This window comes from Microtus oregoni, unplaced genomic scaffold (assembly GCF_018167655.1).
Source record: "Microtus oregoni isolate MIOR12 unplaced genomic scaffold, Mior012 000006F_ref0000085, whole genome shotgun sequence".
NCBI classification, from domain to species: Eukaryota; Metazoa; Chordata; class Mammalia; order Rodentia; family Cricetidae; genus Microtus; species Microtus oregoni.
In genome coordinates, this window is record NW_024543065.1 from 43,306,484 (window position 1) to 43,322,849 (window position 16,366).

General features: G+C 51.4%; 2 protein-coding genes across 4 annotated transcripts; both read right to left on the minus strand.

Annotated features, from left to right (window-relative positions):
* Window positions 1-2,005: 2,005 nt before the first annotated feature.
* Window positions 2,006-8,833, minus strand: Fam71e2 (family with sequence similarity 71 member E2). Its single transcript, XM_041654508.1, has 10 exons — window positions 8,684-8,833; window positions 8,306-8,460; window positions 7,949-8,207; window positions 5,276-5,300; window positions 4,981-5,045; window positions 4,773-4,876; window positions 4,638-4,690; window positions 4,482-4,544; window positions 2,530-4,249; window positions 2,006-2,012 (listed from the first exon to the last, which is right to left on the minus strand). Exons 1-10 carry the CDS (start codon window positions 8,831-8,833, stop codon window positions 2,006-2,008), a joined length of 2,601 nt encoding a protein of 866 aa, XP_041510442.1.
* A 1,975-nt stretch (window positions 8,834-10,808) lies between these two features.
* Window positions 10,809-14,994, minus strand: Il11 (interleukin 11). 3 transcript variants are annotated; one of them, XM_041654726.1, is made up of 5 exons: window positions 14,924-14,994; window positions 13,232-13,404; window positions 13,028-13,114; window positions 12,776-12,937; window positions 10,809-11,114 (listed from the first exon to the last, which is right to left on the minus strand). In XM_041654726.1, exons 1-5 carry the CDS (start codon window positions 14,928-14,930, stop codon window positions 10,944-10,946), a joined length of 600 nt encoding a protein of 199 aa, XP_041510660.1. In that variant the 5' UTR covers window positions 14,931-14,994; the 3' UTR covers window positions 10,809-10,943. The 3 variants fall into 3 exon arrangements, with proteins under 3 accessions (XP_041510660.1, XP_041510661.1, XP_041510662.1); XM_041654727.1 differs by lacking the exon at window positions 14,924-14,994 and adding an exon at window positions 14,199-14,300; XM_041654728.1 differs by lacking the exon at window positions 14,924-14,994 and adding an exon at window positions 14,100-14,273.
* Between the last annotated feature and the right edge of the window lie 1,372 nt (window positions 14,995-16,366).

Here is a 16,366-nt window from a genome sequence, read left to right on the forward strand (position 1 = left end):
GAGATCCACCTGCTTCTGCTTTCTGAGTGCTGTGATTAAAGGGAGGGGTGACATGGCATGGGGGCTTGCATATATCAGAGGACAGTTTGTGGAAGTTCGTTCTCACCTTCCACCCTATGGGTCCCAAGGATGGAACGTGGGTGGCTGTGCCAGGCTTGGTGACAAGCCCTCTTACCCACACTGAGCCATCACAAGGGCTCCTATTTTCTTTGTTTGAGACAGGGTCACTTCATAGTACAGGCTGGTCTGGATATTGATACAGAGCCAAAGGGAAACCTGGGCTCCTCCTCCTATGCCTCTGCCTCCCAAGTGCTAGGTCTGGACTACCACACCCACTTTTATTTGGTGCTAGGGTCAAATCCAGGGGCCTCCTGCCTGAATGCTAGGCAAGCAAGCAGTCTACCCCATGCATTATATCCCCTACTCGCTTTGTCTCTGCTGGTGACCTCCCATCTCACAATCCTCACAGGCTGATAACTTCCCCCAAGTCACTTCCCCTGAATTCTAGACTCCCACACCCCATTACCTGTTTGTTTCACATCTTCCCCCATCACCTCAGAATCACCTCCCTGACTCCTCCATTTGCTGTCTTGTCCCCACTGCTGCCTGTGGCTTTTGCATTCTGCAGCTCTCCGAAGCTACAAACATCCCAGCCATCCTCAACATCGGAAATGGTTAATATTGTCAACCTGATGCAATCGAGGATCACCCAGGAGACAAACTTCTGGGTACATCTGTGAGGGTCTGATGGAAGGAGGAAGACCCACTCTCAGGGTAGATGACACCATTCTGCAGTCTGGAGTGTCAGACTGAAGGAAGATGAGAAAATGAGACTGAGGAGGTTCTGTGGGTAAACCGCCTGTTGTAAGAGCATGAGGGCCTGACTCTGGGCCCTAGGACCTACCGAAAGCACACCCCTGTAATCCAGCAAGCATGGGTAGACACAGCTGGATGTCCAAATGACAAGCTCTAAATTCAGTGAGAAACTGTCTCAAAAAAAGAAAAGGGAAAGTCACCAAGGAAGACACCCAACATTGACTGTCTTATACATTTGCATGCACAAGCAAGCATACACACACACACACACACACACACACAGAGAGAGAGAGAGAGAGAGAGAGAGAGAGGAGAGAAAAGTAACTTCCCACCATGATTAGAGCTGGACCCTCAACTCAACCTGTGCACCAGAATAAACCACTCCTTCATTTTGTCTGGTATTTTTTCATAGTATGGAGAAAAGTGATGCATGGCTCCTTAAGCATCACGTGTCACCTTACCCTTGACAGCCTCTGTGGACTCCTAGGCTTCTCAATACTCTCTTGTCCTAGTCACCATCACCTCCTGGGTGGCCTCCGACATAAACACTCTTCCCATTCATTGCCTCTACATTCCATTCTGGAGCCCAGCAGGTAGCCCTTTCCACATTAATCAGTTCCAATTATTCTGACCCAAACCTCCAGCTTGCTCATAGTCAAAGCCAACATCCTTAAACTTGTCTCAGTTCCTGTAGGCTCTCAGGCATGCCCCCCAACACCCAGTGGCTCACCGTGACAGCATTTCCTATGTTAGGACTCTGTGTAGGGTACACTCAATAAAGGAGCAGTGAGCATGCATGCTTCCGCCTAAAGGACTTTGCTCCTTCTACCTGGTGGTTCTCAACACGAGGGTCGTGACCCCTTTGGGGGTCTCATATCAGATAGCCTGCACATGGGATATTTACATTACAATTCTTAGCAGTAGCAAAATTTCAGTTATGAAGTAGCAATGGAAGAATTTGTTAGTTGGGGGTCACCACCACATGAGGAACTGTGTTAAAGGTCAGTATTGGGAAGGTTGAGAAACACTGCTCTACGCGAACTCTCCTCCCCTTAGATGCTCTCGCTGCTTCCATTTTCCCCACAGGTCTTTTTGTTTTGTCTGGAGACTAGGTCTCACGTAGTCCAGATTGGTTTCCAACTCACTATGTTTATCCAAAGCTGGTCTTGGACTCCCACTCCGTTTGCCTTCACCTCCTGATGGCCAGGAGTACAGGCATGTTGGGCCACTACACCTTGTTTCCTTCAGGGTCGGGTGGTTCCAACTCAGGGCTCTGTACATGCTCCGGAAGTACCCTGCCATCTGAGCTACACCTCCAGTCTCCTCTTTCATGTCTTTACACAAATGACTCCAGCCCTAAGGCTGAGCCACCTTAGGCCGTTGTGCTGTGGTGGGGTCTGTCCTCTGCATTGCAAATATTTAGCAACATGCCTTATCCCTTAACCACTAGGTGCCAAGTGGTATAATCTGCTTCTGCCACCCTTATCATTGGGCTCTGTATCCCCACTGCTTAGGGCAATGCCCACCACACAGTCAACACTTCATATCTACTTCCTGTCTAGTGATGGCAGTCGTGAGTTGGCTCAATGGTAAAGTTTGCACTTAGCATACACAATGGACTGAATTCAATCTTGAGAACCTGCTCTCCTCCCCCCTCTTTCTCTCTCTCTCCCTCTCTGTATGCATATGTATATTAGAGTTGATAGTGGATACCAGCTGCTAATGTCAAATACCTGAGCATGAGGGATGCCAGATTCCTTTACCAGAATCTCCTCTTTCATGGACATTTTTCTCTTATTCTCCATTTCCAAGACAATGGGCAAGAGAACTTCTGAGGTTGATCCCACGACAGCCAGAGGCTGCTGCTGTGTTTGTGCCTGCTTGAGCCCTTGATGTTTCACTCCAGGCTTTTGGGGCACCCTGACTGAGGAGCCTGTCTTGGTGATGGGAGACGTCAGGGATGTCAGGGGTGTCATTGGCCGGGAAGTGTTCTCCAAACCTGAGGTGGTCATGGTGGTGGGAAACTGAACAGTTTTACCCACCTTTGGGCTGTCAGTCTTTGGCAACTCAATTATGGGTTCCTTGAAAGTCCTCAGCGAATCCTCAGGTGGCTTCTCCTCCACCTGGAGCTGTGTGTTCTCTTTCACCTTAGTAGGGGACCTGACCACTACCTGTGTATCTTCTGGTAAGGCCATCTGGCTGGCATTAAAGGGCAAATCGGCCAGCACAGACATGGCAGACCCCCTGGAAGTCATGGAGAACCAGGAGGGCAGAGATATGGTATCTGGCTTCAGGTGCTGCTGTTTGGATTTGGCCATGATCATCATCTTGGCCAGGGCGAGACCCTCCACAGAGAAGGCCCTGTTGTTCTCTGTGTGGAGGCCCTCAACAGCTACCTCCTGGGTCAAGACCCATTTCTTCTGCTTCTCTATCTCCTTGGACTTCATATCAGGCAAGTTCACAGTTGTCTCTTCCCTCATCTCGTAGGCCCTGTCCTCCGATTTGCCCCTGCACGTCAAGGCCTCCAGAGTGACCTCCTGGGTTTTGCTAATCAAGATCTCCTTGGATTGCTTCTTGGTGGTGGCAGAGGGCAACTGCAGGGCTGTGGCCTGGGCCCTCATATCTACCACTTTTGTCTTCTGCCCTCTCACCAACACAACAGGTTCCTGTTTCCCTTCAGACTTTCTCTCAAGCATGTCTCCTGCCGGTAACACGCTAGTATCCTCAGGGGCCTTTGCCCTTGAATCGGGAGTTTTCTGGTACCGGGCAGTTGGAGCCTTCTGAGATTGAGTATTTAGGACTAGAAGTTCCTTCTTTGGGGGTGTGGCCTTTTGAGGACCTGCAGGTACTTGTAGAAGCTTTGGAATTGGGGGTAAAGTTTTCTGGGGTGGAGCAACTAGAACTGGGGCCTTCCGCGGGGGTGCAGGGATAGATGGGGGCTTCTGGGAAATAGAAGGTGGAACCTTATAGAAGAGGCTAGGTTTGGCTGGAGACTTCTGGGTTGACCATGGTGCAGCTGGGGTCTTCCGAGCTGGAGCAGGGAGGGCTGGGGCCTTCTGAGCTGGAGCTGGCTCAGCTGGTACCTTAGTAGACTGGTCCAAAATGAATGGTGCTTTCCCTGGTGGGATGGGGGCAGATGCAGCCTTCTGGGAGGACAGTGGCCCCATGTATTTCACCGAGCCTATGGGCATGGCCTTGTCATTGGACTTCGGAAAGATGTATAAGGCAGGAGGGTAAGGAGATGTGTACAAGGAAGAAGACAACGAGGTGGATTCAGTGTCCATGAGCTCATCAAGGTCTTGTGTCCACAGGAAGGTGTCCATGTGATCACAGGAGTCGATGATGGGTAAACCAGGGCTGTCATGAGCGATACACTGTGTGGGAGTCTCGATAAGACCGCCCCGGCCTGTGGTTCCCTCAGAATCCGATCTGTAGGTCTGTAGACGGATGGGATGGGCATGCTAAGGACCAGGGGAGACACAAAGCTTGGGAATCTTGTCTTTCAGCCTTTCTTCTTTCCATCCTTCTCCCTTGAACCCCGAACCCTGGAGTCCACATCCCAAACCTCCTCCTTTGGACCCTGGAGTCCAGGTCCAGCCCTCCTCCCTTGGACACTGGAGTCTAGACCCTAGCTCCTAATGAATAACTGGCCTTTGAATTGGAGTGTTCCTGGTTCATCGTGCCGGAGATGATGCTAAAGATGGTTCGGATGGTGAAGCTGGCCTTCTCTGTAGGGCAGAAAGAAGTGTGAGCCCTCTGGGAAAGGGATTAAATTCACAAGCAGGCTCATGCTGGTGGCAGAGGGTGGGCATTGGTCATACCAGAAACGCGGATGAGAGTTTTGGATCTGTCATGGCAGGCATTTAGGTAGGATCTACAGAAGTAACATGGCAGGATATTAGCAATGTGTGAGCCAGGGTCCTAAACATAACCAGCCCCAAATGCTCATTGCCTACTTCTTTTCTGTGACTTTCATCTGATCCTCAGGAGGTTTCAGTTGTGACCAGATGAGAGGCAGAGAGTCACCCACAGCCTGAGACCTGAGTGTGTGCTTGACTGTCTGTCCGTGGGCAGAGAGGAGAGAGTCAGAGTCAGGGGAGGGCCAGCCCCACCCCCACCCCCACGCGCATGGCACACACACACACAGAACCCTGGCTGCCTCACCTTGGTCTTCCTTTGTTTTTGAGAAGAGAATATCTTGTAAGGGAAGGTACGCTGAGCCACTTCAACTGGAAAGAGAGAGAGAGAGAGAGAGAGAGAGAGAGAGAGAGAGAGAGAGAGTCTCAAGGACTTCAGGGGGCAGTGACATGGAGCAAGCTCCTAGGACAAGGTGAGAAGTGAGCTCTGCCAGGGTGTGCAGGAGAAACTGCCAAAGAGTTTACACTCCACCCATGCTTTGAGGGAGAGGGTTCCTAACACGCAGAGGAAGGTGGCCTAACCTTTGACAGAGGTGGCTCACCTGTAAGTCTGCTTCCAGATTGATCCTGTGGACAGAAGGGGCAGTTTGTTGAGGTCTTTTACTGGTCCCCCTTCTTATTTTTATTCTATTTTAGTTTAAGATTTGTTTATTTAGTCATTTTTTTATTTCACATGCATTTTGTGTTTTGCCCACATGTATGTGTGTCTGTGTGAAGGTGTCAGATCTCCTGAAACGGGAGTTACAGGCAGTTATGAGCTGTCATGTGGGTACTGGAAATTGAACCCAGGTCCTCTGGAAGAGTAGCCAGTGATCTTAACCCTGAGCCATCTCTCCAGCCCCTATTTATTCATTTTATGTGTATGTATGAGTGCCTACATCTATGTATACCATGTCATGTTAATGTAGGAGCCAATGTCGGGCAGAGCCTTTGGCTAACACTCAAGTTGGAGTTACAGGCGGTTAGTGCCACTCTGAGTTCTCAGCACACATGGGTCCTCAGCAAGAGCAGAGTGTGTTTGTTTGTTTCTCGAGACAGGGTTTCTCTGTGTAATCGCTGTGGCTGTCCTGGAATTTGCTTTGTAGACCAGGCTGGTCTTGAACGCCCGGAGGTCCTCCTGCCTCTTCCTCCCAAGAGCTGTAATTAAAGGAATGTGCCGCCACCACCCACAGTATGTGCTCTTAACCACTGAACCTCCTTTCCCTTTCCCCTTCCAGGCCCTTAATATTTGGGGTTTTTGTTTGTTTGTTTTGGGTGTTTTGTGTTTCTCTCTCTCTCAATCTTTCTCTCTCTCTTTTTAGTTTTTTGAGACAGTGTTTCTGCCGGCCTCTGCCTCCCAAGTGCAGGGATTAAAGGCATGCCACCACTGCCCGGTTTTTTTTTTTTTTTTGGTTTTGTTTTGTTTTTTTAAAACAGGGTTTGTCTTGTGTAACAGTACTAGCTGTTCTGGAACTTGCTTTGTAGACCAGGCTGGACTCGAACTCACAGAGATCCGCCTGCCTCAGCCTCCCAAGTGCTGGGAATAAAGGTGTGCACCACCACCACCCTTATGCTGCCCTTAGCATTTTTATTGCATTTATTTATTATTTTGGGGAAGTGCACATGCCATGGTACCTCTTTGGAGGTCAAGGGACAGCTTTTAGCAGTTGCCTCTCTCCTCCTTCCACCATGTGGGACAGGGGATCCAACCCAGGTTGACAGACTTGGAGGCAGATGCTCTTACCCACTGAGCCTTCTTACTGGCTCACACCGAGCATTTGTACATGAATTTTGGAGACAGGGTACAATTTAGATTCTTGAACTTGCAAGGTAAGCCCTTTATGGGCTCACCTTCCTCTCCAGCTCTTCCTTTGGCTTTTGTTTTTGTTTTAACACAGGGTCTCACCCTAAAGCCTATGATGACCTGAAACTCACTACGTAGCTAGACTGGCCTCAAATTCATTACAATCCTCCTGCTTCAGCCTCCCAAGTCTTGGGAACTACAAGCACGAGCCACCAAACCTCTTTTTTTTCTTTAAATAAAAAAAAAAAAGAATGGAAATTGGTGGGCAGTGATGGTGTGTACCTTTGTACCTTTAATCCCAGCACTCTGGAGGTAGAGGCAGGCAGATCTTTGTGAGTTCGAGTCCAGCCTGGTCTACAAAGCAAGTTCCAAGACAGCCAGTCTACACAGAGAGAAAAAAAAAAAACTGTGTCTCAGAAAAAAAAAATAGAAATTGTTCCCCAAAATGGGAAGTAGGGCCAAGGACTGCTAAGAGACACAGCAGGTAAAGGCACCTGTTGCTGCGTCTGATGACCTGAGTGTTCTCCCCAGGATCCACATGGTAGGCGAGAAGCAGCACCCCAGTGCTCACACACATACACGAAAAAGAGTGGAAAGAGGCTAATGAGTTGAGGGTATAAACCAGACCAGCCTCAAATTTGTGTGTGTGTGTTGTTGTTCCTTTGTTTTGGTATTGGTTTTCTGAGACAGGATTTCTCTGTGTAACAGCCCTGGCTGTCCTGGAACTCTCTTTGTAAACCAGATTGACCTCAAAGGCATAGAGATCTACCTGCCCCTGCCTCCCCCATGCTGGGCTTAAAAAGCACATGCAGCCACACCTGGCTAGAGCCCTCTTCTCCTGCCTTCATCTCCCAAACATTGGAGATTACAGGTATGTGCCTGGGTGCCTGGCCACTTTTTCTGGTGTGTGTGTGTGTGTGTGTGTGTGTGTACAGGTGTGTGTATGTGGAGGTCGGAGGACACCCTCAGGTGTCATTGCTCAGAAACTGTCTACCTTTTATAGTTTCTTTCTTCTGAGACAGGTTTTCCTCACTGGCTGGAATCAATATACAAAGTAGGTTCAAGCAAGGCCAGGGATCTACCTGTCTCTGCCTCCCAACATTGGGATTACAAGCATGTACTGCTACAGCTAGCCTTTTTATGTGGGTTATGAGGGCTTGAACTCAGGTCCTGATACTCTGAAGGCAATTTCTTTATCAACCGAGTTATTTTCCCTGCCCCATGGTTTCTGGTTGCTACCTATCCAGCCAGCAACTTCATCCCTAACTTTCCTTCCTTGGTCCCGTGAGTTTAGACCCTCCTTTCAGACCCAGCATTCTAGGAACCCAGCTCCTTTTCCTGTCCACCCCATCCCTCAAGCTTTGGGCAATGGTGCCTCTGTTCTCTGTGGAATCAGGACAGTGGTCTCCAATCCCGCCTCATTGAATCCCACCTGAAGGCGCCAGGTGGAGGCCGGCGCTCCGTCTAGGGGCGCGTCCAGGGGGGGCGTGTTCATGGTCCTGGGTGCCCAAGATATGGTAGGTTCATGAAGCAAGTTGATGAGGCGAATCCAGCGGTCAAACAGGAAGTCTAGCTCATGATCAGGGGCATCCAGTTCCAGGTAGTAGTAGCGACCGGTGATCAGACGAAGCTTCAGGCGCCAGGAGGGCAGATCGTGGACATAGAGGTGGGCAAGGTCTAGCGGGATCATCCTGCGGGAGGTGGGAGACCTCCCGGGTAGCTAGTGCCAAGGTAATGTGGAGAGTGGAGTGAGCTTGGGGTAGAGCTCGAGGAACGAGGAGGAACATACCTGGTCAGGTTGAGACTGGAGCAATCTTTGCCCTCCGGGGGCCGAGCAAGCAAGAGAATGTCAGGCAGCACTAGACCAGGCAAAGATGCCGCTACACCCATAGTCAGCTTGTTGGGTCTGTGGTGCACGAATGCAGGAGCCCCATGATTGGTCACCTGGGGCAGCCAGGGAGCAGGGCTGGGACCAGTCCTTTCTCCAACATGCCTCCAGCATCCCCTCACCTGAGAGTCTCCTTTCTTTCCAAACCCACTTCCTACCTACAGAAGTTCAAATTCCAAATCCCCGTTCAAACCCACTCAGTCTGGGGGGGGGGTCCCCTCTCTCTTCCTGTGTTTCAACCCTCCTCCCCCATTTCCCGGGGCGCAGGGAGCAGGGGACCTGGACAAAGTTACTCTCGAACATGGGCAGCGGGCGGAGGGGCAGGTACTCGCCCTTCTGGAGGGTCTTCTGCAGCTCCCCAAGAATGGGAACCCACTTCTGGGGGTCCTGGGGAGGCTGGGTTCGCCGAATGTTCAACAGCCGTTTCATGACGGCTGTCAGAACAGCAGGGGGAGGTGTATAGATTCAGGGACCCAGGACCCACCCCAGCCCACCAGTCTTGGACCCCTGGGCTTCAAGGATGTCAGGAGCTCGGCAGTGACAGAAAGTGGAGTGTCCCCAGGGCTGAGAGACTCTGGTATGGCCATGGCCCTGCAGAGAGGTAGTCAGCTCTAGGCTGTGGGAGGAACCTTTGACAGGGGCTTTGTGACCTCACTAGACACCAAGAGGCTGCTTCCTGGGAACTATCCAGGGGCCACATCCTTCCAGAATATGGAGTCTTCAAAGTTGGGATAGGCTGACTCCATCAGAGCATCCCCTCTCTGGACCCAAAATTGTGGTGATACAGACACCATCACCATAGGGGTTTGTGTTAGTACCTATACAGGGACCATTAGCCCAAAGACTTGAATCACAGGCCAAGCTCTGCCAGTGTCCCTCCTCCTCAGCAAGACCCAGCACCATGCTGAGCCTCAGTTTCCCAATGATGTGTGTGTGTGTGTGTGTGTGTGTGTGTGTGTATGTGTGTGTTTGCTTGCACGATCTCACATCAACTGAACAGTGAACTGTAAAGAAAGGGCCAACATGACTGAGAATAGTGACTACAACTATATTCCCAGCACTAGGGATACAGAGTGAGGAAAATTATAAGTCTGAGGCCAGCCTAGGCTTTATAACAATACCCTGCCTCAAAATAAATGAATGAATAAAACCAAGGGCTTGGGTTGTAGTTAAGTGGTAAAATACTTGTCTGGCATGCACAAGGTCCTGGGTTCAATTCCAGCACCATAACGACATAGGTCAACTACCTATGTGGCCATAACAGCAACAAGCTGGGCATGGTGACACACATCTTTAATCCCAGAATTCAGTAGGCAGAGACAGGCAGATCTCTGTGAGGTCCAGGCCAGCCAGAACCTCATGATAAGACTCAAAAACAAAATAAAACAAAACAAAATCCCTGCAGAAACCAACTCCTCCCATTGGAGCCTCAATTTCTCTCTTTTATAAAACAAGGCCTGTTTTGAGGATTTGGGACAATTGTCTAAGTTCAAAAAAAAAAAAATCCAGGCTCAGCATGACCCAGAACATGAGCTCGAGTAACCATATTTCTTGTTCTATTCTGAGGCCTTTTCTTCTTGTGGCACATGTACGGTGGGGTGAGACAGGGAGTGATATTCTCTCATTCTAAAAATAGTGTTTATTATTGTTTTTAAATGTGTCATGCAAAATACAATCACAATAAAAACTCTGGAAAATAAAAGCACAAAAAAAATAAAAGTCACCCCACAGTCCCATCTCGTGTTTTCAACCCTGAGACAGTCATTGTCAACGTTTTGGTGTTTCCATTTTGAAAAATAAATCCATACTTATGTATAGAAAGAGTGGTTCTACCATCTGCCGCTCTTCAGCCTTTGCCTGGACGTTTTAAGACTGGCTAGTTAGTATTCCATCACGTGGATGTATCTTTTCACTCGTGCATCCCCCACTCGTGAATCTCCGTTGGTTCCTATTGGTCGGCATGAATGTCGCCGAAAACAACCTTGCACTTTGCATCTCTGTACCATGCAGGTGCTATTAGTTCTAAGGTGATATTCTGGAACCTTCTGTTAAATATCCGTTGAGGAGCTTTGACGTGCTAGGCACCAGGTCAGATACAGATCATTTTGGCTTCCCCCTGCTAATTACCTCTAAGTGGATATGTATTTAAATCACCCCCTTTTATGTCTTACCAAAACTTCTCACGTTTTGATATAAAGCCCCAGGCTTCCTTCCCCACTTAATATAAAAAGTAATTGTTTAATAAATAATGGAGGAAGCAAGGAAGACACTGTGGACAAATTTCATAGAGACCCCAGAATCTAGGATCTCAGATCCTCCCACCCCCACCCACCCCGATCCCTTAAATAAATAAGTATAAATAAGCCACACAGGTGATTCCCCCCCTCACCCAGGTCTCCTGGAAATGTATCTAGCTGGGTGTCGGCTTGTGTGGGGTGTGGCATGCCCCTGATGATCAGCCCCCCCAAGTAACAAAATAAATAAATAAATAAAAATGTGGCTTTAAAAGATGATATCGGTGGTGGCTTTCAGTCTTGAGTCACAGCCGAGTCTTCAGCAACAGCAGGCCTCGTACAGCCCAGTCCAAGGTCAGGTGCAAGCCTCCTAAGATGGCGTGAGCCGCCCGGATGCTTCCCCAAGCTGAAGCAGGAGGGCCCAAGGGGACCGTGGGTTGGTCTGGGGTTGCCTGGGGCAAAGCCAAGCGAGATGTCTGTCAAAGAGGGAAAAACAAGGTTAGCAAAAGGCAAGGGGTTTAGGTCTAAGATCTCTTCAGGGTCTGGGGTTCAGAGAACTGAAGCTGGATTGGATGCAGTGGTTCACATCTGTAATTACAGCACTCCAGAGGTAGAGGTTCAAGGCTACATAGAAAAAGCAGTTTGGGTTACAAGAAACCCTGCTCATTAAAAAAAAGAATATGAAAAAAAAAAGGCAGAACATGATTAATTGACGAAGATGATCATGTTGATTTCTGCCTCCAGGCTTACACACACACACACACACACACACACACACACACACACACCAAGGTTACTGTCCTAAAGGCCAAGTAGTTAGGGGCTAGGGAATGAAGGCTGTGATCCTGGTGCTTGCCAGGTCTTCTCAAGTTCTCAAGAGAGGTCAGGGCTAGAGTTTTAGAGCTTGGAGTCTAGGGACCATGTCTAAGGCTTGGGGCTAGGAACAAAAATTTGAGATCTGGGACTGGAGAAATGGCTCAGAGGTTAAGAGTACTGGCTGCCCTTCCGAGGTCCTGAGTTCAAGTCCCAGCAACCACAGGATGGCTCAAACCATCTGTAATAAGATCTGACCTGCAGGCATACATGGAGACAGAATGTTGTCTACATAATAAATAAATAACTATTAAAAATGAAATAAAAAGAATTTGAGATCTATGGGTCTTTGCAGTCAAGCACTAAAGTTTGAAGACTTCATGAGGTTTTAAAATTTAGAGTTTGATATTTTTTAACCTCATAATATTTGAAATGAGACATAGGACTGGGATATTTATTCTGAGACAAGATTTCATATAGCCCAACTGGCCTCAACTCGCTAACAGCCAAGGATGACCTTGAACTCTCCTTCTTCTGTGGTCACCTCCCAAATAACAGGAGTACCATCAGGTGCTGCCTCCCATACCTGGATGTGGTTTTTTTGAGACAGGGTTTTGCTATGTAGCTATAGCTATCCTGGAATTCACTAAGTAGACCAGGCTGGCCTGAAACTTGTGACAGTCCCCTATGTCTTGCCTATGAGTGCTGAGACTATAGGCAACAGTCACCATGCTCAGCTAGGGTCTAGACTTGAGGTTTTGGCATCGTAGAGTGAGTCTCAAGGCTGGTTGAGTCAGGATCCTGAATTTTAGGGGCCGGGACTGGGCCCTTGAGATATGAGGCTCTCGGGGCTGGGATCTGAGACTTCAGAAATCAAAGGTTTACAGCTTCAGGCATCCTAGGGCCTACACCTCTAATTCTCATCCAAAAACTTGGATTCGAAGGACTCAGGGTAGGTTTCATGGGCCTCAGGTCCTGGGATTCAGGGTCTAGGGTCTAGACTTTCAGACAGGTTGTCAGGATTGGGGGGTTCACATTACCATGTGCAGGGATTTGGGGGACACAGGTCATGGACTGTGACAGTTTGGAGCCTTGAGGGTCAGTTAAGAGATGTTCTGAAGGACTCTGGGGGTCTTGGGACCTCAAGGTTTCATGGTTATGGGATCATGGGTGTCTCATTTTCAGGGATCAGATGTGGGGGGGAGCTGGGTTTTCAAAGTCAGTCTGGGATCCTGAAATGTTGAGAATCAAAGTCTCAGACCACTGTTTCTTGGGGGTCAGAGGTTTCAAAATGGAGGCAAAGGGTCACAGAGTTAAAACATACCAAGAGCTGTAGACGACGAAGTAGCCGGTCCAGCCGGGCTTGCAGGGCACCCAGCTCTGGCTCCAGAATCTTCAGGGATGGACCACCTGCCCTGCGCAGCCATTGCACATGCCGGAGGTAGGACATCAAGTCTACTCGAAGCCTTGTCAGCACACCTGGAAGCTGATGACCAGGGATGGAAATTACAGAAGAGCTGGCACATGGTCCCCTCCGCCAACAGTCATTCAGTCCTCCCTGCCAAGCAGCTCTCACCTGCAAGGATCCCAGTGTCCCAGCGCTCATGGCCAAGGTAGGCAGGGAGTCCAGATTGTGGTCTCCGTCCGCTGGGAATTTGTCTCTCTGGTGAGAAAGAAGCTGTGAGGGGAACCCCAGGCTCTCCTGGTCTTCGGGTGCCCAAGAGAGAAAGAAGTGACTCTCATTCTTAACAGTCCCAGCCCTGTCCCTCCAGTAACCTACCATCTGTGCGGCTAGTTGCCGAGTGTCTGCCAGAAGGGATCGGGTCAGGAGGACAGCGCTGTCCAGATCTGCACGAGGATCTGAAGAGACTCGAGGGGAGCCAGATGGTGGCCCAGGGGCAATGGCTCTATTTGGCCAGAGGCTCAGCACCACCAGGACCAGGTGACAAACACCTGGGTACAGAAAAAGAGAGAAATCAGGCCCAACTCTGGGTCTGAGGGAGTGAAGTGGGGTCTAGATTCCTTCCTCTGAGGAAGGACTAGAATACAGAACCTGGGTCTGAGTGAGGTAGGCTGGGGTCCAGAATTTTGGTTTTGAAGGAGCAAGACTGAGGTTTGGACTTTACGGCTTGTAGAAGGAGGGATGGAGGCTGGATTCTGAGTCTGAGGGAGAAAGGCTGGGACCCAGACACTTTAAATAAGGAGGTATGGGGTCTGGACTGTTAAGGACTGAGGGAGGAAGGCTGGAGCCTGAACTCCAGGTTCCGAGGGAGGAGAACTGAGGTTTGGACTCCCGGGTCTGAGGGAGGAGGGTTGGAGCCTGAACGCCTGGATCTGAGGGAGGAGGACCTGGAGGTCTTGAGTCTCAGGGTGGGGCGCCCCGGGGCAGGTCGCAAAGCCCGAGCCCGGGCGGGCTTCCCTCTCCCTCCCTGGCTCTGGCTGCCCCGCCCGTCGGAGCAGACGCGGCCCGGGGCGGGTAGACGGGCCGGGCGTCTCCCGTCCGCCCCCGGACGCCGGAATCTGGGCCCCGGGGCGGGGCATGAGGGGGGAGCACAGGCCAGAACCTGCCCCCTCCCCTGCCCAAGGAGCCTGAGCCGGCCTGGGAACAGGGGAAGGAGCCAGAGTCTGGAGCTGACATCCGAACACACCGATTTCTCTCCAGGGAGGCGCCCCGGACTCCCTCCCATATGTCCACAAAGGTGGCCGCGGAAGGCTAGGCCGCTGAGTCGGGGAGGACCTGGGCGCACCTGGTCTGAGAAGCGCTCAGGGACGCAGGCAGCTGGAGACCCGGCTGGCCGCGTTGGGGCTCAGGGGCTAGGGACAGCTCCTTTGCCGGCTGCCCATCCCCCAGCTGCTCCGCCCACCTCCGAGCCAGACAGCCAATCAGAGCCCCCCTGGCCTCCAAGCTCCTGTATCACACCCCCAGCCCGCCCCCTTGGTCCCCTCTGGCTGTAGCCAGTCCTTCGCAGCCCCTCCTTGGCCGGCCGTCTATCGGTGCGCCCGTCCCCGGCCGGTGCGCATCTGTCTGGCTCTTTAAGCTCTCTGTCCACACCCCTCTCTCGTCTGCCTCCCCTGCCTCCTCTGTGTCTTGCTGTCATCATCTGGGACTTTCTGCCTCAGTTTCCCTCCCAGAGCTTCGCAGTTGGAGTTCATGGTTGTCTCTGTCCCTCGCTCCCCGCTGTCTCCCCGGGATACCCGGACCCTTCAGTATCATCTCCCAGGATCTGACCCTGATAGTGTCTGTCTGTATCTTCTCTCTTTTACTTGCGTTTTATCTATGTCTCTCTCTGTCCATCTCTTCTCTCAAACTCCCACTTTTCTGACTATTCCTTCTCGTTCCATCTGACTCCCCATGATTCCCTCTCTTCGGCCGTCTGTCCCTACTTTGCTTCCCACCCTCCCCACCCCCCTCAATCCTTTCCTCCTTCCCCCCCACCCTGTCCCCTCACCCCATGAACTGGAACCAACTTACAGTTCATGTCCCCACAGGCCAGAGGTTCCCCAGGGCAGGGGGCAGGGAGCCGGGGGGGCCTTTAACCCTTCCCTGTCCGCTGCCGGGGGATCCCAGGGGGTCAGCTGGGCCTCGGCCTGGGGAGGGGAGGTATGTGAGTGTGAGCAGCAAGGGCCAGGCAGTGAGGGAGTGTGTACGCCTGGGGGGTTATATAGGGGGCCGGGGCGGGCGGGCGGGGGGCAGGCAGCAGGGGAGGGCGGCCTGACACATCCTGACTCACCCTCCCTCCTGCCTTTTCCATTCAGACTAGCCGGCTGCCTAGCAGGGCTCACACCGCCTTGCTCGGAGGAGGGCACGGAAGGAAAAGTTGGAAAAGTTGAAAAGTGAAGGGGGGGTGGTCTGAGAGGGGCCGGTGAGGTCATTGGCGTCCCCTCCCTCCACCTCCACGGGCTGGGATACACACACAAGGCTCAAGAGCTCCATGGAGCCTGGGCTGTGGGTGGGGGTCTGGATGGACCCGCACTAGCCCTTCTGGAGCGATGGGGAGACAGGAGGAGAGGCCAGTCAGGGGCCTGGGGAGATGGAGATGAGAGGGAAAGTCTAAGTGACAAGGAGGGATGAAAACACTGGGACTGAGGTAGCGACTCCGAAACAGAGGGCGACTGACAGATGCCCAGAGGTGGGGACCGTAGGACAGAGAGGTCCGCAGTCTCTGACATGCAGATGCGGGGAAACTGAGGCGCTGAGGGGCATGGCTCAGTTCAGAGTGCTGGCTTAGCATGCATAAAGGCCTTGCCTGGTTTTACTCCCAGCACTGGTTGTGATGGTGCACACCTTGTGGTCTCAGCACTTAGAGGCAGGATGTTCAGGAGTTCAAGGTCATCTGTAGCTATAGAGTGAGCCTGAAGCCAGCCTGGGCTACCTGAGACCCTATTTTTAAAAAGAACCAGAGGGGAAGAGGGACATGGCCCTGGAGAGAAGAAGCTGGCTGCAGAAGAATGTACAAAGCCTATGGAGATAGCAAAGCAGGGTGACTAAAGATGGGGTCACCTGAGAGACAGAAGTCAGATGATATGCTGAGGAGACAAGATGGAAGGGCCAAAAGAAAGAGGCATGGAGGTCCTCCACAGATGTCTCTGGCCGTGTTGCCACACCACCAACCACCACCCCCTGCTGCCTCAATTCTCTCATCTGTAGACGGGGCTGACGAGATGGCCAGTGGGTAAACGTGTCTGGTGCACAAACCTGAGAACCCAAGTTGAATCCCCCACCGAGATGTGAATCTGCAGCACCATGACGGAGCAGGTGGAGACGGCAGGCTCCCTGGGGCTTGCTGTCTTCCAGCCTAGCTCCCAGTTCAATGGGAGACCCTCTCTCCAGGGCATAAAGTTGAGAGTTGAGCAGGGCACCTATTGTCCCCCCACCCCGCCCGGCCTCTGTGCACTTGCACACAGGCACAACTAC

What these genes read in the sequence shown, in the direction of transcription:
- Il11 (XM_041654726.1), bottom strand. An exon ending in GGACACTGGGATCCTTGCAG is followed by an intron (nt 12,938 to 13,027) that starts GTGAGAGCTGCT and finishes CCTGGTCATCAG; the next exon opens with CTTCCAGGTGTGCTGACAAG. An exon ending in TTCGTCGTCTACAGCTCTTG is followed by an intron (nt 11,115 to 12,775) that starts GTATGTTTTAAC and finishes CCTCTTTGACAG; the next exon opens with ACATCTCGCTTGGCTTTGCC.
- Fam71e2 (XM_041654508.1), bottom strand. Translation starts at nt 8,833, where the DNA reads ATGAAACGGCTGTTGAACATTCGGCGAACCCAGCCTCCCCAGGACCCC. An exon ending in ATCTGGAAGCAGACTTACAG is followed by an intron (nt 5,046 to 5,275) that starts GTGAGCCACCTC and finishes CTCTCTTTCCAG; the next exon opens with TTGAAGTGGCTCAGCGTACC. An exon ending in AACTCTCATCCGCGTTTCTG is followed by an intron (nt 4,545 to 4,637) that starts GTATGACCAATG and finishes TCTGCCCTACAG; the next exon opens with AGAAGGCCAGCTTCACCATC.